Source organism: Salmo trutta, chromosome 18 (genome assembly GCF_901001165.1).
Source record: "Salmo trutta chromosome 18, fSalTru1.1, whole genome shotgun sequence".
NCBI classification, from domain to species: Eukaryota; Metazoa; Chordata; class Actinopteri; order Salmoniformes; family Salmonidae; genus Salmo; species Salmo trutta.
In genome coordinates, this window is record NC_042974.1 from 9,606,860 (window position 1) to 9,630,928 (window position 24,069).

Below are 24,069 nucleotides of genomic sequence, written 5' to 3' on the forward strand. Positions count from 1 at the left end.
GTCATAGGTAGACGTTAACCCTATCAGTCCCGAGACTCCAGCTAAAATCGCTTTTTTGTTTATCTGACTTAAATTTTTCTGCATATTTAGCCTCACAATGAAGTTTTTTACCATTTTATTTTCAGGATGACCAGGGCGGAACACAAAACAATTTCACATTAACAGTTGCATTCATGAGTTTTATAGACTGTAAAAATAAATAAGGTCCTCTCAAGCAAAAACCTGATCAAAATGAATTCGTATGAATGCTGTAAGCACAGAAATTGTTTTCTCCCTGGGAAATGAACATCCAACTAGTCAGTAACAACTGTGTGGAGTTTGTGACAGCAACTATGTGAGCTTATCACAGTATTATACACACTATGTCCTATGATTTCCTATGTAGAAGAAACCCTTACCTTCTAACGATTCTTGTGTAGCTTGTTAGCGACGTAGAACAAAACATGTCACGTGCATTTTTCTTGAGTCCCAGCTTTTCATAGATGACTTGTAGCTCAAACCATTGACTCTACAGACGTTTTTGTAAAAAGACCCAGGATCAAATCAAATCAAATGTATTTATATAGCCCTTCGTACATCAGCTGATATCTCAAAGTGCTGTACAGAAACCCAGCCTAAAACCCCAAACAGCAAGCAATGCATGTGAAAGAAGCACGGTGGCTAGGAAAAACTCCCTAGGAAAAACTCCCTAGAAAGGCCAAAAACCTAGGAAGAAACCTAGAGAGGAACCAGGCTATGAGGGGTGGCCAGTTCTCTTCTGGCTGTGCCGGGTGGATATTATAACAGAACATGGTCAAGATGTTAAAATGTTCATAAATGACCAGCATGGTCAAATAATAATAATCATAGTAGTTGTCGAGGGTGCAACAAGCACGTCCGGTGAACAGGTCAGGGTTCCGTAGCCGCAGGCAGAACAGTTGAAACTGGAGCAGCAGCATGGCTAGGTGGACTGGGGACAGCAAGGAGTCATCATGCCAGGTAGTCCTGAGGCATGGTCCTAGGGCTCAGGTCCTCCGAGAGAAAGAAAGAGAGAATTAGAGAGAGCATATTTAAATTCACACAGGACACCGGATAAGACAAGAGAAATACTCCAGATGTAACAGACTGACCCTAGCTCCCCGACACATAAACTACTGCAGCATAAATACTGGAGGCTGAGACAGGAGGGATCAGAAGACACTGTGGCCCCATCCGATGATACCCCCGGACAGGGCCAAACAGGCAGGATATAACCCCACCCACTTTGCCAAAGCACAGCCCCCACACCACTAGAGGGATGTCTCCAACCACCAACTTACCGTCCTAAGACAAGGCCGAGTATAGCCCACCCTTGTCTCACAAAACAGCTCAAACACAATGTTTAAATGGGGTTAGAATTCCAAATTGCGGCAGTGTTGCAGTGGGTTAGTTGAAGAGGTGAGGCCCAATCCCAAATGGACACATGACCAAATGTATGTGGACATCTGCTCATCGAACATCTCAGTCCAAAATCATAGGCATTAATATCGAGTTGCTCCCCCCCCTTTGCTTCCCCTTTCTGGGAAGGCTTTCCACTAGATGGTGGAACATTGCTGTGGGGACTTTCTTACATATTAGTGAGGTCGGGCACTGATGATTAGGCCTGGCTCACAGTCGGCGTTCCAATTCATCCCAAAGGTGTTCAATGGGGTTGAAGTCAGGGCTCTGTGCAGGATAGTTACGTTCCACACCGATCTCGACAATCCATTTCTGTATGGACCGCGCTTTGTGCAAGGGTGCATTGTCATGCAAGAAAGGGCCCAAACTGTTACCACAAAGTTGGAAGCGGAATCATTTAGAATGTAATTGTATGTTGTAGCATTAAGATTTTCCTTCACTGGACCTACATTTTTTTAAATTATTTGACCTTTATTTAACTAGGCAAGTCAGTTAAGAACAAATTCTTATTTTCAATGACGGCCTACCAGGGACAGAAAGACAGATTTTTACCTTGTCAGCTTGGGGATTCGATCCAGCAACCTTTCGGTTACTGGCCCAACGCTCTAACCACTAGGCTACCTGCCACGCCTAGCCCGAACCATGAAAAACAGCCCCAGACCATTATTCCTCCTCCAATGCACTATGCATTCAGCAGGTAGCATTCTCCTGACATCCGCCAAACCCCGATTCGTCCGTCGGACTGCCAGATGGTGAAGCGTGATTCGTCACTCCAGAGAACTCGTTTCCACTACTCCAGAGTCCAATGATGGCAAGCACACAAGCCTAAGATCACCATGCGCAATGCCAAGTGACGGCTGGAGTGGCATTGGCTTGGAATTGTGCATGGTGATCTTAGGCTTGTGTGCGGCTGCTCGGAAACCCATTTCATGGTGCTCCCGACAAACTGTTATTGTGCTGACGTTGATCCCAGAGGCAGTTTGGAACTCGGTTGTGAGTTTTTCAACTGAGGACAGGCGCTTTTAAATTTTTTTTTTATTATTATTATTTATTTTTTTACCCCCTTTAGCACTCGGCAGTCCCATTCTGTGAACTTGTGGCCTTCCGTTTCGCGGCTGACCCGTTGTTGCGCCTAGACGTTTCCTCTTCACAATATTAGACGGGGTCAGCTCTAGCAGGGCAGAAATTTGACAAACTGATTTGTTGGAAAGGTGGCATCCTATGATGGTGCCATGTTGAAAGTCACTGAGCTCTTCAGTAACACCATTCTACTGCCAAAGTTTGTCTATGGAGATTGCATGGCTGTGTGCTCAATTTTATACACCAGTCAGCAACTGGTGTGGCGGAAATAGCCGAATCCACTAATTTGAAGGGGTGTCCACATACTTTTGTATCTACAGTGCCTTCAAAGTATTCAGACCCCTTGACTTTTTCCACATTTTGTTACATCACTGCCTTATTCTAAAGTGCATTATATTTAAATAGAATCCTCAGCAATCTACACACAATAACCCAGAATGACAAATTGAAAACAGGTTTTTTGACATTTTTGCTATGAGACTGAAAATTGAGCTCCATTACATCCTGTTTCCATTTATCACCCTTGAGATGTTTCTACAACTTGATTGGAGTTCACCTGTGGTAAAATACATTTATTTAGAAAGGCACACACCTGTCTATATAAGGTCAGAGCAAAAACCAAGCCATGAGGTTGAAGGAATTGTCTGTAGGTACCAACAAAATGGAATGTCCCCAAGAACACAGTGGCCTCCATTCTTAAATGGAGAAGTTTGAAACCACCAAGACTCTTTTATAGAGCTGGCTGCCGACCAAACTGAGCAATCGGGGGAGAAGGGCCTTGGTCAGGGAGGTGACCATGGTCACTCTGACAGAGCTCTAGAAGTTCCTCTGTGGAGATGGGAGAGTTTGCCAGAAGGCACCTTACGAAACAAGATTATCTGGTCTGATGAAACCAAGATTGAACTCTTTGGCCTGAATGCCAAGCATCACGCCTGGAAGAAACCTGGCACCATCCCTACGGTGAAGCATGGTAGTTGCAGCATCATGCTGTGGGGGTGTTTTCTCAGCTGCAGGGACTAGTCAGGATTGAAGCAAAGATGAACTGAGCAAATTACAGAGAGGTCCTTGATGAAAACCTGCTCCAGAGCGCTCAGGACCTCATACTGGGGCGAAGGTTCACGGTCCAACAGGACAACGACCCCAAGCACACAGCCAAGACAACGCAGGAGTGGTTTCGGGTCAAGTCTCTGAATGTCCTTGAGTGGCCCAGCCAGAGCCCGGACTTGAACCCGATCGAACATCACCGGAGAGACCTGAAAATTACTGTGCAGCAACACTTCCCATCCAACCTGACAGAGCTTGAGAGGATCTGCAGAGAATGGGAGAAACTCCCCAAATACAGGTGTGCCAAGCTTGTAGCGTCATACCCAAGAAGACTCGAGGCTGTATTTGCTGCCAAAGGTGCTTTGACAAAGTACTGAGTAAAGGGTCTGAATACTGATGTGAATTTCTAAAAACCTGTTTTTGCTTTGTCATTATAGTTTAACTATATTATACTAATGAAATCCTCTCAGATCTGCACAGGTGCTTAGGGGGTCCTGAATCTCCACTTCCCCCATGCTGATCCTGACCTGTTTCTATGTCCACCAGGCATTGAGATCACCAATCATGCCACGGCAACCCTGGAGGGCAATCAGATCTTCAACAACCGCTTTGGAGGGTTGTTTCTCGCATCGGGTGTCAACGTTACAATGAAAGGTAAAAGAGAACGTATTGTTACTAGAATTTATAGGAACTACTTATGCTCAGTCTCTTTGGCAAAATGGTGGTTTTGAATTCTCTGAAATTGCCTCTAAATTACTTTCTTTTTAATCTGTACCTGGTCTGATCCAACCCCCCCTCCCGTTCTCCTGTATCCCCCCCAGATAACAAAATAATGAACAATCAAGATGCCATTGAAAAAGCTGTGAGCAGAGGTCAGTGCCTGTACAAGATTTCCAGTTACACCAGCTATCCAATGCACGATTTTTACAGGTAATAATTTCTTACCCTGTGTGTATAGATATCTCTACACATATCTGGATATATAGATAGAGAGATCTCCACACACATCTGGATATATAGGTAGAGAGATCTCCACACACATCTGGATATATAGGTAGAGAGATCTCCACACACATCTGGATATATAGGTAGAGAGATCTCCACACACATCTGGATATATAGGTAGAGAGATCTCCACACACATCTGGATATATAGGTAGAGATCGTCATGCAGTGGGGTATTCCAGAAAGCAGGATTATGAAGTTAGTCAGCAAACTTGGATAAACAGCCACATACAACTCTTAATTTTCTGGTTTATTGAGAATGCTAAGTCTGTATTTCTCAAAAAGATGAAGTTATTTTAAGCAATGTTGGACTCATTGATCCATCTGTCCACTTTAATGGATGAAACTCATTTGGCTCGTCACCCGTTTCTTTGTTCTGTCCCTTCGTGTGGTCAGGTGTCACACCTGTAACACAACAGACCGCAACGCCATCTGTGTGAACTGCATCAAGAAGTGCCACCAGGGGCACGACGTTGAGTTCATTAGGCACGATAGGTACGTTACTGTTCTGTTTAATGCCTTTTTAATGACAGCGATATTTCACGCTAAATTACTTTTAATTATATCTGGTTTTATATTGTGCAAAACCTCTCCCACCTGTGCCAAATTATATCTCACATTCAAATCTGTTTCTGTACAGTAATTGACTTTAAGAAATGTGAGAAATCTAAAGAGCTGACTGGAGATGTGAAAGTATTTCAGTGGCTACTTGATCAGTTGATATTTCCTCCCTGTCTTCCACTTCAGTCATTTTCAATATAATATTCTGTACCTTCTCTGTAGATTCTTCTGTGACTGTGGAGCCGGAACCTTGTCAAACCCCTGCACGCTAGCCGGAGAGCCTACGCACGACACAGACACACTGTACGACTCCGCCCCTCCTATAGAGTCCAATACGCTGCAACACAACTGAGCTGGACCTCCCACCTCCGGATCTATTCCCTATATAGTGCACTACTTTTGACTAGGACCCTATGCTGGCCAGGTCAAAAGTGGTCCACGATGTAGGGAATAGGGTGCCATTTTGGACCGACACAGAAACTCCTCTTTGTTCAGCTAACTTGTCCACTAATGCATGGGAAGGAGGAAAAATACAATACAAACTGTTATAAATATTTCAATTGTTTCACACATGAAAATATGTAAAAATGGATGTTGTGGTGGATAAAGACAAGCTGAAAGGAGACATACATTTATATACTGAAAAATGTTCTGCTGTGGATGCACCGCCCCCCCTTGTTTTCCTTCCCAGCGACGTATTGGCGGAGAGGAGAGGACCTGGTCGAAAGTAGTGCCCTATGAAGGGAATAGGATGCCATTTCGGACTCGGAGATATTGACTCAGGTTGAAGGAGAATTAATGGGAAGCATTGCAGTTTTATAACGGAGCTGGGGAGAGGTGGATGGACGCTAGCCATCTTCATGCCCCCCCCCCGCCGCCTTTGCGAAGTGGTCAAGTCAGACTGTAGTTATTGTACAGAGCCATGAATGATGGCAGGACAGCACAGCAACGCTCAGAGCCATAAAAGGAACCAGTTCCTCGCCACACACTGCCTATGTCTCCAGGCAGAAAACCCCCGTGGCGTTGGTATGGATACAACAAATGAAATATTAATGACCTAGCACTTCCGCTTTTAATTTTTTGGGTGAAAACAAAGTTTTTGATTTTAAATGCTTTTTTCCCCTGTAGCTTTGTATTTTCATGCAAAAATGTTACTGTACTTGAATGTCTTATTTTATTAAATATAATAGTTTTTTGGGGTTATTCAACCATAGACTTGCTGTAAGTGTACTCATGTCGCAGTATCTACGTTCTTTCTGTGAAAGAGAACAAACAAAAAAAAAACATTTTCCCCAGCAATGTTGACTTTCAAATGTGAGACTTTTAGAATTGATCTAGAACTGGTTGTGGCTGTTTCGAGTCTGAACACCTTTTCTTTTTGTCTGCAATATGGAGTTCAAGGAGCCATGAATGCTTATCTACATATTTCCTATTTGGACCATACTGCAGGTAAACCTCAGTATGATTGTCAAAGTATAAGCGCTGGATTCAATTCGTATTGTGGGAAATCTGACCTAAATTTAGGGTAATTTCCGATTGAGCCGACACATGCAACTTTCACTGTGAAAGCAGGAACATTGATTTAAAGACATTCTATAACGCAGATCTTCTGTTTTACGGATTGAATCCAGCCCTCAGCCTTGTGAAATCACAGCTGTCTTCATTTAGGCTCCAGGGTGTACTGTAGTGCTTTCCTAGTCTGGTCCCAGATCTGTTTGTGCCGTTTCCCATAATGACCACAGGAGTTGTCACCGCCACACGAACAGATCTGGGACCGACCAGGGGAGTGGAGCTTTTTTTTTTTAGTAACACTAGAGCTCTACGGAATGAGACTAAGTATCCACACAGCAGTAAATGGTTTATTACGTTCCCCTCCACCCCATCCATGTTTATTGGTGACTGTGGGCTCTCAAACAGCTTGAATTGTATGCATGTACCATAACACCCAGACTTAATATATTGTGGAGTATTCAATAACCATTATGTAGATGCTAGTGAATTAAAAGGGTTTACTTTCCTAGATAGAGAAAACTGGTGATTTTTTTTTTTAAATATACTTTATTAGATGATAATACATTAGTGACTTGTGGAAAAGAGCAGAAACTACAAAGAGAAGGAAAAGGGTGTATTCAGGGATGGGAAAGGTTTAATGTTGCAGATAGAATGAATACTTTGACAAATGCATTGTGTAGAACACAGTATCTGAACGTTTTCTAAAGTTATGTCCTAAACAGGCCCCAACAACAAAACGGAGCATCTTCACAGGTTGCCGATCATCTGGACGAGCAAGGCAAACTATATGCCAGGGTCTTCAGCATACAAACACAGCTTCCTGTGGGAAAAAAAAAGACAACTATTTTGTTTATGACACCATATCAATTCAATTGGTTATTTTATTCCTGTACAGCGAGTGCACCACAGTATGTGTTGGAGATGCTGACAAGTCTTAACACCCTGGAAGTATACCGTCTTAACTATTTGAAAAGGGGGATACCTAGTCAGTTGTACAAAATTGCAGTTACCCCGCCATCAGAGGTTCGGGGGACTGCCTTAATCTTTGCTCATGGGTAGAACAGCTCTGCAAGTATCAATAGTGTACAAAACATTAAGGACAGACTGACCAGGTGAATCCAGATAAAAGCTATGATAACTTATTGATGTCACCTGTTGATGACTGGTTAAAGGGTTTTTAAGCCTTGATTGGGGGGGGGGGGGGGGGGGGGGGGTCGCGCAACTCAATATTAGGAAGGTGTTCTTAATGTTCGGTATACTCTGTAAGTTTGTTACATCAAATGTGCAGTTTAGCTGAGCAACTATCGTCATTACGGCCAGTATGTGCTTCCAAAAAAAAGGTCTAAGTAGAAATTTACAAGCAACTGAGAGAAAGATTTTTTTTTTTTGGGCACCTCCGATGTATTGTGCAGTCGTAGACTTGACCTGTGCATGGCAGTAATGAGTGATTTACATTGGGAGGTGCCGAATAGACAAGCAACCAAAAGCATGCAGATTTCTATTTTGACTTAAGCACATACCGGCTGTAACGGGAGTAAAAGATCGACAGCTCTGCAAGCGTTATGTTGAGCAACTAACTAACTAACTAACTGACTTTCCTAGTTAAATAGTAGTCTCATCTTTTTATTTAACTAGGAAAGTCAGTTAAGAACAAATTGTTATTTACAATAACGGCTTAGGAACAGTGGGTTAACTGCCTTTTTCAGGAGCAGAACAACAGATTACCTTGTCAGCTCTGGGATTCGATCCAGCAACCTTTAGGTTACTAGCCCAATGCTCTAACCACTAGACTACCTGCAGCCCCTCTTACTATGGAATATGAAACAAGTGGATTAGGCCTATAATCTCCATCCCTGACCTCATCCATCAAGTTAGGTCTGACTACCATTCATTCAACATGCCTTGTCATTGGTGAACTGACTTATCATTAGCGGCCTACTGTTGACATACAGCTAACAGTGCCTTCAAAGTATTCCGACCACTTGGAGTTCATTGTTGCAAAGTGGGATTCAAATTGATTGATGAAGAAAAAAATTATCTACACAACATTGCAGAGGGGACTTGCTTTCATTCAGCCACAAGAGCATTAATGATTTTGGACAATTAGATCTGTCTCGCAGTCGGTGTTGCAATTCATCCCAAGGGTGTTTGATGGGGTTGAGGTCAGGGCACTGTGCAGGCCAGTCAAATTCTTCCACACCGATCTCAACAAACCATTTCTGTATGGACCTCGCTTTGTGTACGCAGGCATTGTTATGCTGAAACAGGAAAGAGCCTTCCCCAAACTGTTACTGCAAAGTTGGAAGCACAGATTCATCTAGAATGTAATTATTCAGACCCTTTACTATGAGACTCAACATTGAGCTCAGGCGCATCCTGTTTCCATTGATCATCCTTAATGTTTCTACAACTTGGGAGTCCATCTATGGTAAATTCAATTAATTGGACATGATTTGGAAAGACACACAGTTGACAGTGCATGTCATGGCAAAAACCAAACCATGAGGTCAAAGGAATGCAAAGATCTGGGGAAGGATACCAAAAAATGTCTGCAGCTTTGAAGGTTCCCAAGAACACAGTGGCAGTCCACAGTCCATTCTTAAATGGAAGTTTGGAACCACAAAGACTCTTCCTAGTGCTGGCTGCCCAGCCAAACTGAGCAATCGGGGGAGAAGGGTGACCATGAATCCGATGGTCACTGACAGAGCTCCAAAGTTCCTCTGCGGAGATGGGTGAACCTTCCAGAAGGACAACCATCTCTGCAGCACGTTAGGAGTTTGCCAAAAGGCACCTAAAGTCTCTGACCATGAGAAACAAGATTCTCTGGTCTGATGAAATCAAGAATCAACTCTGGACAACAACCCTTTTTTATTTTACCTTTATTTAACTAGGCAAGAACAAATTCTTATTTTCAATGACAGCCTAGGAACAGTGGGTTAACTGCCTGTTCAGGGGCAGAACGACAGATTTGAACCTTGTCAGCTCGGGGATTTGAACTTGCAACCTTTCGGTTGCTAATCCAACGCTCTAACCACTAGGCTACGCTGCCACCCCTAAGCACACAGCCAAGACAATGAAGGAGTGGCTTTGGGACAAGTCTCTGAATATCCTTGAGTGGCCCAGCCAGAAGCTGGACTTGAACCCGATCTGGGTTGCAAAATTCCAGGAACTTTCAATACATTTCCTGGTTTTCCACAAATCCTGGTTGGAGAATTCTGGATTTCCTGCTTATTCTTGGAAATCTCCAACCAGTGATTAGAGCGTTGACAAAGTACTGACTAAAGGGTCTGAATACTTAAGTAAAATGTGACTTCAGTTTATTCTTTATAAATTTGTTCAAATGTCAAACCCAGGTTTTGCTTTGTCATTATGCGATTTGATGTGTAGATTTAGGGGGGAAGCCATTTAATCCACTTTATAATAAGGCTGTAACGTAACAATGTGGCAAAGGGTCTGAATACTTTCCGAAAGCACTCTATAACGTACTTCCATTAATTTTTTCAAATGGTACAGGGGGCTATCAGACGAGTATTGTGAGGCTTGAGCAAAACAGCCGACGTACGTGTTCATGAGTCGCACCTTTCCAGAGGGACCATATAAGTGTGTAGCCCAAATTGTACGGATGCCACAGACAGCTGAGCTGCCAACTTCTGTACAGACTTCAGATGAGTCCCAAGATGCTTGTGGGGGTCGTAGAGCAAAACGGAAAACACCATGTTTGTGAGTCATCTTTCCATGTACTGTTCACTACCTTCTCTTCCTCATCATCCTCACTGCTGCCTCCTGCCTGCTCTGAATTGAATTCATCAGCCAAGCATTCACTGTTGGAGGCGACCACGATGCGGCTACGATGGGCTGCCCTGTTCGGCTGTGGGGTGGGATGTACAGCGACTAGACTTTGACTTCACCGTCCCCTTCTCATCTTGCTCTTCAGTCAGATCTTTGTCAGTCAGCCTTGACTTATCAAGCTGTCGGAGCAAGGGCAAATTAACACATTTTTGTTTTTCAGGGTTCTGAAAATATTCAACACGTTTGCATTATATATGCCAGTCTGTACAAGAGAGAGTAACAGTATATTATCATTATTAAGTGGTAAGTTCAAAGTAAAAAATAACTTGTTCTACATTACAAGATAGAAAAAGGGTTGATATTGGCTTACATATGCATTGAACAATGTGTCTAGATAGATAAAGATTGTGGATTAATAAAGTATTAATCAAAGGGAAATGCAATGCCAGCAGCAGTACATTCAGACGGAAAGGTTGTCTCACCTCCATATCCTTCTCCTCAGCATCAGATGGGTCCATACAGACAGGCATTTTCAGTCTGATCTCTGGGCTGTCTGGCATAGCAGCATCAGCCAGCACCATGGCCCTGTATGTATTTGGTGCTGACCCAGCCCCTGGTCGGAGGCTCGTCGAAGAAGTGGACGTGCAGGCACTGAGTTTTACCCGTCCCTCATCTGCTGCCCGCTGAGGGGCTGAGGCACTAGCTTGGCCCACACCAAGGCTCCAACACTGAATGGACATGGTGCTGGGCTGGAATAAAAGGTGGAAAAGAATACCTATTGATAAAACGGTTTGCGTAGAAATAAATCTCCTATCTCCACTTGTTGACTTCTCTTCAAGGATTTTAAATGAAATTACTAGTACTGCAACTCCCCGTCTACTCTAGCCCATGCCTATCCAACCAATACAATGCTTTTTACATTTTTTCTTTAACTAAGCAAGTCAGTTAAGAACAAATTCTTATTTACAATGATGGCCTACCAAAAGGCCTCCTGCGGGGATGGGGGCTGGGATAATTTTTTAAATATATATATTTATTAGATAGTATAAAAACTACATTTTGGATTGTTCTTATTTTCCTCAATTAAGTTGGAAAAATAGGATGACTGAGCAGCAGTGAGGGCTCTTTGATACTACACGGTACGGTCTTTCCAAGACTTCCGACTAGTGTCGACCACACTATCTACCAAGAGAGTTCTCATCTGTATTATTTGTAGCCGTCTATTTACCGCCACAAAGCGAAGGTGGCACCAAGACCGCTCTCAACCAACTCTATAAGGTTATAAGCAAAGAAGAAAATGCTCACCCAGAAACGGCAAACTTAAATCAGTTTTACCACATGTTTACCAGAATGTCACATGTGCAACCAGGGGGGGAAAATGGTTGTACAGTAGTCTCAAATAAAACTGAAGGACCTCGGCGTTACTCTGGACCCTGATCTCTCTTTTGACGAACATATCAAGACTGTTTCAAGGACAGCTTTTTTCCATCTACGTAACATTGTAAAAATCAGAAACTTTCTGTCCAAAAATTATGCTGAAAAATGTATCCATGCTATGTCACTTCTAGGTTAGACAACTGCAATGCTCTACTTTCCGGCTACCTGGATAAAGCACAAAATAAACTTCAGTTAGTGCTGAACACGGCTGCTAGAATCTTGACTAAAACCAAAAAAATTTGATCATATTACTCCAGTGCTAGCCTCCCTACACTGGCTTCCTGTTAAGGCAAGGGCTGATTTCAAGGTTTTCCTGTAACCTACAAAGCATTACATGGACTTGCTCCTACCCATCTTTCCGATTTGGTCCTGCCGTACATACCTACAAGAATGCTACGGTCACAAGACGCAGGCCTCCTTACCTTCCCTAGAATTTCTAAGCAAACAGCTGAAGTCAGGGCTTTCTTCAATAGACGCTCCATTTTTATGGAATGGTCTACCTATCCATGTGAGACGCAGACTCAGTCTCGACCTTTAAGTCTTTATTGAAGACTCATCTCTTCAGTAGGTCCCATGATTGAGTGTAGTCTGGCCCAGGAGTGTAAATGTGAACGGAAAGGCACTGGAGCAACGAACCGCCCTTGCTGTCTCTTCCTGGCCGGTTCCCCTATCTCCACTGGGATTCTCTGCCTCAAACCCTATTACATGGGCTGAGTCACTGGCTTACTGGTGCTCTTCCATGCCGTCCCTAGGCCGTCCCTCCTGTCTCAGCCTCCTGTATTTATGCTGCAATTGTTTGTGTCGGGGGGCTAGTCTCAGTCTGTTATATCTGGAGTATTTCTCCTGTCTTATCCGGTATCCTGTGTGTATTTCAGTATGCTTTCTCTAATTCTCTCAATCGGAAGACCTGAGCCAAAGGACCATGCCTCAGGACTACCTGGCCTGATGACTCCTTGCTGTCCCCAGTCCACCTGGTCGTGCTGCTGCTCCAGTTTCACATTTTCTGCCTGCGGCTATGGAACCCTGACCTGTTCACCGGATGTGCTACCTGTCCCAGACCTGCTGTTTTCAACTCTCTAGAGACAGCAGGAGCAGTAGAAATACTCTGAATGATCGGCTATGAAAAGCAAACTGACATTTACTCCTGAGGTGCTGACCTGTTGCACCCTCGACAACCACTGTGATTATTATTTGAAGGTGATGGGGAATTCAGTCCATGGCAAACCATCTTTATTCTTGGGATTTATTCATCAAATATTTTGGGATTCATGCTGGTTCATGTCAAACAAATAAATGTTCTCTGCCTAAGTAAGAAAAAGTTAGTTAATATAGAAATGTTCTATTTTGGAGTCACATTTCATCATGATACAGGCCTTCTATGTTATGTGATAGCCACATATTACCAGCAGAGAGCAGTAGTGTTACTTATATAATTGAGACTGAGAACGTGTGGAAATTTACTCCAGGGTTTCCCAAACTCGGTTCTTGGGACATCAAGGTGTGCACGTTTTGGGTTTTGCCCTAGCACTACAAAGCTGATTCAAATAATGAACTAATCATTTAGCTTTGATCATTTGAATCAGCTGTATAGTGTTAGGGCAAAAACCAAAATGTCCACCCCTTGGGGACCGAGGACTAAGTTTGGGAAACGCTGCAAGTACTGTGTAATCGTCATAGATACCTTTGGAATTCACCCTGCGAGTTGTTAATGCCATTTCACAAACTGGGAGTTTACCCAATATTTGTATTTACCATTCTAACATGACCACAGTCACAAGATTTATCACTAGAATTTTACTCTCATCCTGCCCAAACTCCCCCACTGGAGGACCTGCACCCTCAAACTCCTCCCCCAGATCAAACGCATCTCCTTCCTGAGCGGTATGACGGCTGCGTGGTCCCCAGATCGGGACCCTCCTTTCCTGATCTACCTGTTGGAGACCCCTAGTGTAAACTCAAATGTCTGTTTCATCAGCACTTTTTAACATCAGCACTGTTTTGTAAAACATCTCACATCTTACTCACATAGATGTCTAACATCACTCCTCTCCTCTTTCTCTTGCTAAAAGTTCTCTCTACTCTTCTTTCTCCCTATAAATAAAATTGTGTTTAAAGTGCCTGTCCTCTATTTCAATCCCCCTGAGCGTTGTGTTCTGCGCACCACTCCAGTAGACGGCCGCCAGCGCCCGCAATGGTTCTCCAACTTGGGTGAAAGTCAACCAGTAAAATACTACTTGAGTAGGTCAGAGTATTTGGTTTTAAATATACTTTTGTATCCCAATGTAAAAGTATACATAATTTTAAATTCCTTATATTAAGCAAATCAGAAGGCAGCATTTTCTTGTTTTTTCAGTGTATGGATTGCCAGGGGCACACACCAATACTCAAGCATAATTTATAAAATGATTGTGTGTTTTTCTGTGAGTCAGCAAGATCAGAGGCAGTAAGGATGACCTGTCCTGCTAAGCATTTAAAATGTAATCACTACTTTTGAGGGCCAGGGAAAATGTATAGAGTAAAAAGTACATTATTTTCTTTAGGAATGTAGTAAAGTAAAAGTTGTCAAAAATACCCCCCCCCCCCCCCAAAATGACTTATGTAGTACTTTAAAGCAGGCTTTTCCGAAACTCGGTCCTGGGGCTCCACCTGGGTGCACGTTTTGTTTTTTGCCCTAGCACTACACAGCTGATTCAAATAATCAAAGCATGATGATGAGTTGGTTATTTTAACCAGATGTGTAGTGCTATGAGAAGAACCATTAGGGGGGCAGGACTGAGTTTGGGAAACCCTGCTTTAAAGTATTTTTACTTAAGTACTTTACAGTACTGAATAACCTGAATGGGAAAAATACTTTAATACATATTTTAATAGGCCACAACATAGGCCTATACCAGTTGTATTTTATAATTGTACCTCTACGATCTGGTTACTAACATAGCCCCTGAAGTCGGTGCCCCAAATGTGGTAGTTCGGCCATGCAGGTAGGCCATATGATGTTGTTTTCTCTGGACTCCAGAGAAGTGACATGATATCCCGTGTTGATATTGGCTGCGAAGATTAAATACTTTCAGCTCAAAATACAGAAATAAACTGCATTTTACTCCTGCATCTTGTGAAAATGCATCACCATTTATGGCTCTATTACGACTCACTACATTTGCGCAGCGACTGCGCTCAAATGTAATTTTATTGGTCACATACACGTGATTAGCAGATGTTATTGCGGGTGCCGACAGGGCAGTAATATCTAACAAATAATATCTAACAAATTACACAACATATACCCAGTACACACAAATCTAAGTATTAATGAATTAAGACTATATACACATGGACGATTAATGTCAGAGCAGAACGGACTAACAGTATATACATATGAGATGAGTAATGCAAGATACAGTTGAAGTCGAAAGTTTACATAAACTTTAGGTTGGAGTCATTAAAATTTGTTTTTCAACCACTCCACACATTTCTTCTTAACAAACTATAGTTTTGGCAAGTCGGTTACTTTGTGCATGACACAAGTCATTTTTCCAACAATTGTTTACAGACAGATTATTTCACTTATAATTCACTGTATCACAATTCCAGTGGGTCAGATGTTTACATACACTAAGTTGACTGTGCCTTTAAACAGCTTGGAAAATTCCAGAAAATTATGTCATGGCTTTAGAAGCTTCTGACAGGCTAATTGACATCAATTGAGTCAATTGGAGGTGTACCTGTAGATGTATTTCAAGGCCTACCTTCAAACTCAGTGCCTCTTTGCTTGACATCATAGGGAAATCAGCCAAGACCTCAGAAAAAAATTGTAGACCTCCACAAGTCTGGTTCATCCTTGGGAGCAATTTCCAAACGCCTGAAGGTACCACGTTTTGTACAAACAATAGTACGCAAGTATAAACACCATGGGACCACGCTGTCATCATACCGCTCAGGAAGGAGATGCGTTCTGTCTCCTAGAGATGAACGTACTTTGGTGCGAAAAGTGCAAATCAATCCCAGAACAACAGCAAAGGACCTTGTGAAGATGCTGCAGGAAACAGGTACACAAGTATCTATATCCACAGTAAAATGAGTCCTATATCGACATAACCTGAAAGACCGCTCAGCAAGGAAGAAGCCACTGCCCCAAAAACGGCATAAAAAAATCCAGACTACGGTTTGCAACTGCACATGGGGACAAAGATTGTACTTTTTGGAGAAATGTCCTCTGGTCTGATGAAACAAAAACAGAAATGTTTGGCCATAATGACCATCGTTATGTTTGGAGGAAAACGGGGGGGGGGGGGGGCTTGCAAGCCGAAGAACACCATCCCAACCGTAAAGCACGGGGGTGGCAGCATCATGGTGTGGGGGTGCTTTGCTGCAGGAGGGACTGGTGCACTTCACAAAATAGATGGCATCATGAGGAAAGAAAATTATGTGGATATATTGAAGCAACATCTCAAGACATCAGTCAGGAAGTTAAAGCTTGGTCACAAATGGGTCTTCCAAATGGACAATGACCCCAAGCATACTTCCAAAGTTGTGGCAAAATGGCTTAAGGACAACAAAGTCAAGGTATTGGAGTGGCCATCACAAAGCCTTGACCTCAAACCTATAGAAATTTGTGGGCAGAACTGAAAAAGCGTGTGCGAGCAAGGAGGCCTACAAAACTGACTCAGTTACACCAGCTCTGTCGGGAGGAATGGGACAATATTCACCCAACTTATTGTGGCAAGCTTGTGGAAGGCTACCTGAAACATTTGACCCAAGTTAAACAATTTAAAGGCAATGCTACCAAATACTAATTGAGTGTATGTAAACTTCTGATCCACTCGGAATGTGATGAAAGACATAAAAGCTGAAATAAATAATTCTCTCTACTATTGTTCTGACATTTCACATTCATACAATAAAGTGGTGATTCTAACTGACCTAAGACAGGGAATGTTTACTAGGATTAAATGTCAGAAATTGTGGAAAATTTGGTTCAAATGTATTTGGCTAAGGTATATGTAAACTTCCGACTTCAACTGTATGTAAACATTATTAAGTGAATGAGATACTGTGTATAGTACATAAAAGAGTATATACATATGAGATGAGTAACGCCAGACATGTAAACATTAAGTGACTGAGATACCGTAGAATAGTATAGAATACAGTATATACATATGAGATGAGTAATGCAAGATATTTAATCATTACGAAGTGACTAAGATACATAGCATAGAATACAGTATATACATATGAGATGAGTAATGGCAGTTATGTAAGCCTTATTAAAGTGACTAGTGTTCCATTCCTTAAAGTGGCCAGTGATTTCTAGTCTATGCCTATAGGCAGCAGCCACTAATGTGCTAGTGATGGCTGTTTAACAGTCTGATGGCCTTGAGATAGAAGCTGTTTTTCAGCCTCTCGGTCCCAGCTTTGATGTACCTGTACTGACCTCGCCTTCTGGATGATAGCTGGCTAAAGAGGCAGTGGCTGATACAGCCCGACATGATGCTTTCAATTGTGTATCTGTAAAAGTTTGTGAGGGTTTAAGGTGACAAGCCAAATTTCTTTAGCCTTCTGAGGTTGATGAGGCTCTGTTGTGCCTTCTTCACCACATTGTCTGTGTGGGTGGTCCATTTCAGTGTTCCCATATGTGTGCGTGGGGGTCGCGAGCTTTGAACCACTGCTATTTGGGGGTCGAGAGTCAGTACAGTAAATGCAGTAATTTGTTTTCTCATGGTAGGCATAACTTCCCACTTTCTTTCTTCTCTCCTTTGTCTCTCCCACTCTCTTTCTGTTCTTCTCTCCCTCCTGAAAAATAATTGAAGCACTGTGGCTCCTTCTCTCCCTATTTTTAGGTTCTAGGTCTTTCTCAATTTCTCACTATTTATAGGTTCTTTGTTACAATGCTCCCTACCTCTGCTGTTGAGCGATGGTGATTTCCGAACCTTCCTACTAAGTCTGGTTTCACTCTGATTTAGTTTATTTGGCCGCTCCATAGAGCATGTGTGTTTAGCTTGATTATGTATTACACGATTTTAGAAGCTCTTACTGATTGCATGATAATTGAAGCTCTGCTATGCATGCATAACATTGAGTGGAATGGAAGGTATTTACGTTTTTCTGTAAAGCCCTATACCTGGGAGGGATGTACGCCCATACTGTTTCTTGTGGAATTTGAACCTATTTAAATTGAAACACGTATGTAGTGAAATAGTTATTTTACTTAGATCTGTGTGTATTAGGTAGTTTTTGGGGAATTGTTAGATATTGCTGCACTGTCGGAACTAGAAGCACAAGCATTTCGCTACACTTGCAATAACATTTGCTAACCATGTGTATGTGACCAATAACATTTGATTTGATATTATTTGTGGACTGGAAAAAAAGGATTTAGGTTGCCAGATTGCCTGTATCAGCCTGTAGGCCACATTTTTGTCATCTCCCCTCTGCCAGAGTCTCATGTAACCCCCTCTATGAACTCTCCCCTCTGTCAGTCTTATTTAATGGGAGAGTTCTCCCCTCTGTCAGTCTTATTTAATGGGAGAGTTCTCCCCTCTGTCAGTCTTATTTAATGGGAGAGTTCTCCCCTCTGTCAGTCTTATTTAATGGGAGAGTTCTCCCCTCTGTTAGTCTTATTTAATCCTCCTCTATGAACTCTCCCCTCTGTTAGTCTCATGTAACCCCTCTATGAACTGTACTGTATTTATTGAATTATAATAAAAACTGTTTAATTTGCAACCCCAGCCACCCAAGCCATAGACTTTATTTTAGGAATTATTCTTTATTCTTTATTTTAAGAATTTGAAATGTCAGAATAATAGTAGAGAGAATGATTTACTTCAGCTTTTATTTCTGTCATCACATTCCCAGTGGGTCAGAAGTTTACATACACTCAATTAGTATTTGGTAGCATTGCCTTCAAATTGTTTAACTTGGGTCAAATGTTTCAGGTAGCCTTCCACAAGCTTGCCACAATAAGTTGGGTGAATATTGTCCCATTCCTCCTGACAGAGCTGGTGTAACTGAGTCAGTTTTGTAGGCCTCCTTGCTCGCACACGCTTTTTCAGTTCTGCCCACAAATTTCTATAGGTTTGAGGTCAAGGCTTTGTGATGGCCACTCCAATACCTTGACTTTGTTGTCCTTAAGCCATTTTGCCACAACTTTGGAAGTATGCTTGGGGTCATTGTCCATTTGGAAGACCCATTTGTGACCAAGCTTTAACTTCCTGACTGATGCCTTGAGATGTTGCTTCAATATATCCACATAATTTTCTTTCCTCATGATGCCATCTATTTTGTGAAGTGCACCAGTCCCTCCTGCAGCAAACACCCCCACACCATGATGCTGCCACCCCCGTGCTTCACGGTTGGGATGGTGTTCTTCGGCTTGCAAGCCCCCCCCGTTTTCCTCCAAACATAACGATGGTCATTATGGCCAAACATTTCTGTTTTTGTTTCATCAGACCAGAGGACATTTCTCCAAAAAGTACCATCTTTGTCCTCATGTGCAGTTGCAAACCGTAGTCTGGATTTTTTATGCCGTTTTTGGGGCAGTGGCTTCTTCCTTGCTGAGCGGTCTTTCAGGTTATGTCGATATAGGACTCATTTTACTGTGGATATAGATACTTTTGTACCTGTTTCCTGCAGCATCTTCACAAGGTCCTTTGCTGTTGTTCTGGGATTGATTTGCACTTTTCGCACCAAAGTACGTTCATCTCTAGGAGACAGAACACGTCTCCTTCTTGAGCGGTATGACGGCTGTGTGGTCCCATGGTGTTTATACTTGCGTACTATTGTTTGTACAGATGAACGTGGTACCTTCAGGCGTTTGGAAATTGCTCCCAAGGATGAACCAGACTTGTGGAGGTCTACAATTTTTTTCTGAGGTCTTGGCTGATTTCTTTTGAGTTTTCCATGATGTCAAGCAAAGAGGCACTGAGTTTGAAGGTAGGCCTCCAATTGACTCAAATGATGTCAATTAGCCTATCAGAAGCTTCTAAAGCCATGACATTCTCCGGAATTTTCCAAGCTGTTTAAAGGCACAATCAACTTAGTGTATTTAAACTTCTGACCCAATGGAATTGTGATACAGTGAATTATAAGTGAAATAATCTGTCTGTAAACAATTGTTGGAAAAATGACTTGTGTCATGCACAAAGTAGATGTCCTAACAAACTTGCCAAAACTATAGTTTGTTAACAAGAAATGTGTGGAGTGGTTGAAAAACGAGTTTTAATGACTCCAATCTAAGTTTATGTGAACTTCCGACTTCAACTGTACATATCTACTTCAAGTACAGTGGCAAGAAAAAGTATGTGACCCTTTAGAATTGCCTGGATTTCTGCATGAATTGGTCTGATCTGATCTTCATCGAAATCACAACAATAGGCAAACACAGTGTGCTTAAACTAACACACAAATTATTGTATTTGTCTTGTCTATATTGAATACATAATTTAAACCTTCCCAGTGTAGGTTGGAAAAAGTATGTGAACCACTAGGATAATGACTTCTCCAAAAGCTAATTGGAGTCAGGAGTCAGCTAACTTGGAGTCCAATCAATGAGACGAGAATGGAGATGTTGGTTATAGCTGCCCTGTCCTATAAAAAACATTCACAAAATTTGAGCTGCTATTGTAAAGAAGCATTGCCTGATGTGAACCATGCCTCAAACAAAAGAGATCTCAGAAGACTTGCATAAAGCTGTAAAGGGTTACGAAAATATATCTAAACGCCTTGATGTTCGTCAGTCCACGGTAAGACAAATTATCTATAAATGGAGAAAGTTCTGCACTTTTGCTACTCTCCCTTGGAGTGGCCGTCCTGCAAGGATGACTGCAAGAGCACAACGCAGAATGCTCAATGAGGTTAAAAAGAATCCAGGAGCGTCAACTAATGACTTAAATCTCTGGAACACGCTAACATCTCTGTTGACAAGTCCACGATAGGTAAAACACTAAACAAGAATAATGTTCATGGGAGGACAACACGGAATAATCCACTGCTGTCCAAAAAAAAAAAACATTTCTGCACGTTTGAAGTTCGCAAAAGAGCACCTGGATGTTCCACAGCACTGCTATCAAAATATTCTGTGGACAGATTAAACTAAAGTTGAGTAGTTTGGAAGGAACACACAACATTATGTGTGGAGAAAAAAGGCACAGCACACCAACATCAAAACCTCATCTCAACTGTAAAGTATGGTAGAGGGAGGATCATGGTTTTTGGCTGCTTTGCTGCCTCAGGGCCTGGACAGCTTGCTATCATCGACGGAAAAATGAGTTCCCAAGTTCATCAAGACATTTTGCAGGAGAATGTAAGGCTATCTGTCTGTGAATTTAAGCTCAACAGAAGTTGGGTGATGCAACAGGACAATGACCCAAAACACAGAGGTAATTCAACAACATAATGGCTTCAACAGAAGAAAATATGCGTTCTGGAGTGGCCCAGTCAGAGTCCTGACCTCAACCCGATTGAGATGCTGTGGCATGACCTCAAGAGAGCGGTTCACACCAGATATCCCAAGAATATTGCTGAACTGAAACAGTTTTGTAAAGAGGAATGGTCCAAAATTCCTCCTGACCATTGTGCAGGTCTGATCTACAACTACAGAAAACGTTTGGTTGAGGTTATTGCTGCCAATAGATGGTCAACCAGTTATTAAATCCAAGGGTTCACATACTTTTTGCACCTTGCTCTATGAATGTTTACATGCTGTGTTCGATAAAGATATGAAAATGTATAGTTGTTTGTGTATTATTAGTTTAAGCAGACTGTGTTTGTCTATTGTTGTGACTTAGATGAAGAAAAGATCACATTTTATGACCAATTATGCAGAAATCCAGGTAATTCCAAAGGGTTCACATACTTTTTCTTGCCACTATACTTTATTATTCTCTATCCTGATGCCGAGTCACTCTACCCTGCCTTCATGTACATATCTACCTCAAATGTACCTCTGTACATTTATCTGGTACTCCCTGGATATAGCTCCACATTGATCTGGTACTGGTACTCCCTGTATATAGCTCCACATTGATCTGGTACTCCCTGTACATTGCATTCGGAAATTATTCAGACCCCTTCACATTTTGTTACGTTACAGCCTCAGTGTCTCCCGACCCCTCCTGTTTCAGCCTCCAGTATTTATGCTGCAATAGATTGTGTAAGGGGGCTAGGGTCAGTCTGTTATATCTGGAGTATTTCTCCTGTCTTATCCGGTGTCCTGTGTGAATTTAAGTATGTTTTCTCTAATTTTCTTTCTTTCTCTCGGAACACCTGAGCCCAAGGGCCATGCCTCAGGATTACCTGACCTGATGACTCCTTGCTGTACCCAGTCCACCTGGTCGTGCTGCTGCTCCAGTTTCAACTGTTCTGCCTGCGGCTATGGAACCCTGACCTGTTCACCGGACGTGCTACCTGTCCCAGACCTGCTGTTTTCAACTCTCTAGAGACAGCAGGAGCAATAGAGATACTCTGAATGATCGGCTATGAAAAGTCAACTGACATTTACTCCTGAGGTGTTGACTTGTTGCACCCTCTGCAGCCACTATGATTGTTATTATTTGACCCCACTGGTAATCTATGAACATTTGAACATCTTGGCCATGTTCTGTTATAATCTCACCCGGCACAGCCAGAAGAGGACCCGGTCACCCCTCATAGCATGGTTCCTCTCTAGGTTTCTTCCTAGGTTCTGGCCTTCCTAGGGAGTTTTTTCTAGCCACTGTGCTTTTACACCTGCATTGCTTGCTGTTTAGGCTGGGTTTCTGTACAGCACTTTGTGACATCAGCTGATGTAAGAAGGGCTTTATAAATACATTTGATTGATTGATTATTATAAAATGAATAAAAAAAAGGTTTCCCTCATCAATCTACACACAATAATCCATAATAACAAAATGAAAACAGGTTTTAAAAAAACAGAAATAGCTTATTTTCATAAGTATTCAGACCCTTTGCTATGAGACTCGAAATTGAGCTCAGGTGCACCCTGTTTCCATTGATTATTCTTGAGACGTTTCTACAAATTGATTGGACATGATTTGGAAAGGCACACACCTGTCTATATAATGTCCCACAATTGACAGTCCATGTCAGAGCAAAAACAAAGCCATGAGGTCGAAGGAATTGACCATAGCTCTCCGAGACAGGATTGTGTTGAGGAACAGATCTGGGGAAGGGTGGCAAAAAAATTCTGCAGCATTGAAGGTCCCCAAGAACACAGTGATCTTCATCATTCTTAAATGGAAGAAGTTTGGAACCACCAAGACTCTTCCTAGAGCTGGCCGCCCGGCCAAACTGAGCAATCGTGGGAGAAGAGCCTTGGTCAGGGAGGTGACCATGAACCCAATGGTCACTCTGACAGAGCTCCAGAGTTCCTCTTTGGAGTTGGGAGAACCTTCCAGAAGGACAACTGTCTCTGCAGCACTCCACCAATCAGGCCTCTGTGGTAGAGTGGCCAGATGGAAGCCACTCCTTAGGAAAAGGCACATGACAGCCCACTTGGAGTTTGCCAGAAGGCAACTAAACTACTCTTAGACCATGAGAATCAAGATTTTCTGGTCTGATGAAACCAAGATTGAACTCTTTGGCCTGAATGCCAAGCGTCACGTCTGGAGGAAACCTGGCACCATCCCTACGGTGAAGGATGGTGGTGGCAGCATCATGCTGTGAGGACTGGGAGACGAGTCAGGATCGAGGGAAAGATAAACGGCGCAAAGTACAGAAAGATCCTTGATGAAAACCTGCCGTATATAGCTCCATTCTTGTGTATTTTATTTTACTATCTTTGCTTTTTATTATAATGTTTTATCTCTGCATCGTTGGGAAGAGCTTGTAAGCAAGCATTTCACGTTAATTCTACACCCGTTGTATTCGGCACATGCAACAAATAACATTTGATTTGATTTGAGAATTGGGTGTGATTTGGGACTCAACTTCAGACCAAAATAATACTCACAATTTCTCACAATTAACATTTCTGCCAGAAGGGGCTCATAGCGCTCTGAATGAATAGTTCTCTTTGATAATTACACCTAATTAGATCCAACCAAAGCCTGAATGCATGGATAGCAGCTCCCTTGTCCCTGAAGCCAACCTTAGCTGCTTAGTGTTCACACATCTGTGTCATCTCAAATTCACATTATATAAAATACTGTGCATAAAACCAGACCTGGGTTCAAATACCTATTTTAAATACTTTGAAATACTTTAGGTGTGCTTAATTGAGCTTGCCTG

General features: G+C 42.4%; 1 protein-coding gene across 3 annotated transcripts in view; it reads left to right on the plus strand.

The window, feature by feature from the left end:
- LOC115152814 (F-box only protein 11) overlaps window positions 1-7,132 on the plus strand; it is a 44,736-nt gene extending 37,604 nt beyond the window's left edge. For 2 of the 3 annotated variants that reach the window (XM_029697649.1, XM_029697651.1), the window contains exons 18-21: window positions 4,087-4,194; window positions 4,362-4,470; window positions 4,942-5,040; window positions 5,329-7,132. In XM_029697649.1, the coding sequence (XP_029553509.1) occupies window positions 4,087-4,194; window positions 4,362-4,470; window positions 4,942-5,040; window positions 5,329-5,458 (446 nt within the window). In that variant the 3' untranslated portion in view covers window positions 5,459-7,132. The remainder of the gene's footprint in view (window positions 1-4,086; window positions 4,195-4,361; window positions 4,471-4,941; window positions 5,041-5,328) is intronic. The other variant, XR_003867583.1, reaches the window with a different exon arrangement.
- The last annotated feature ends 16,937 nt before the right edge of the window (window positions 7,133-24,069 follow it).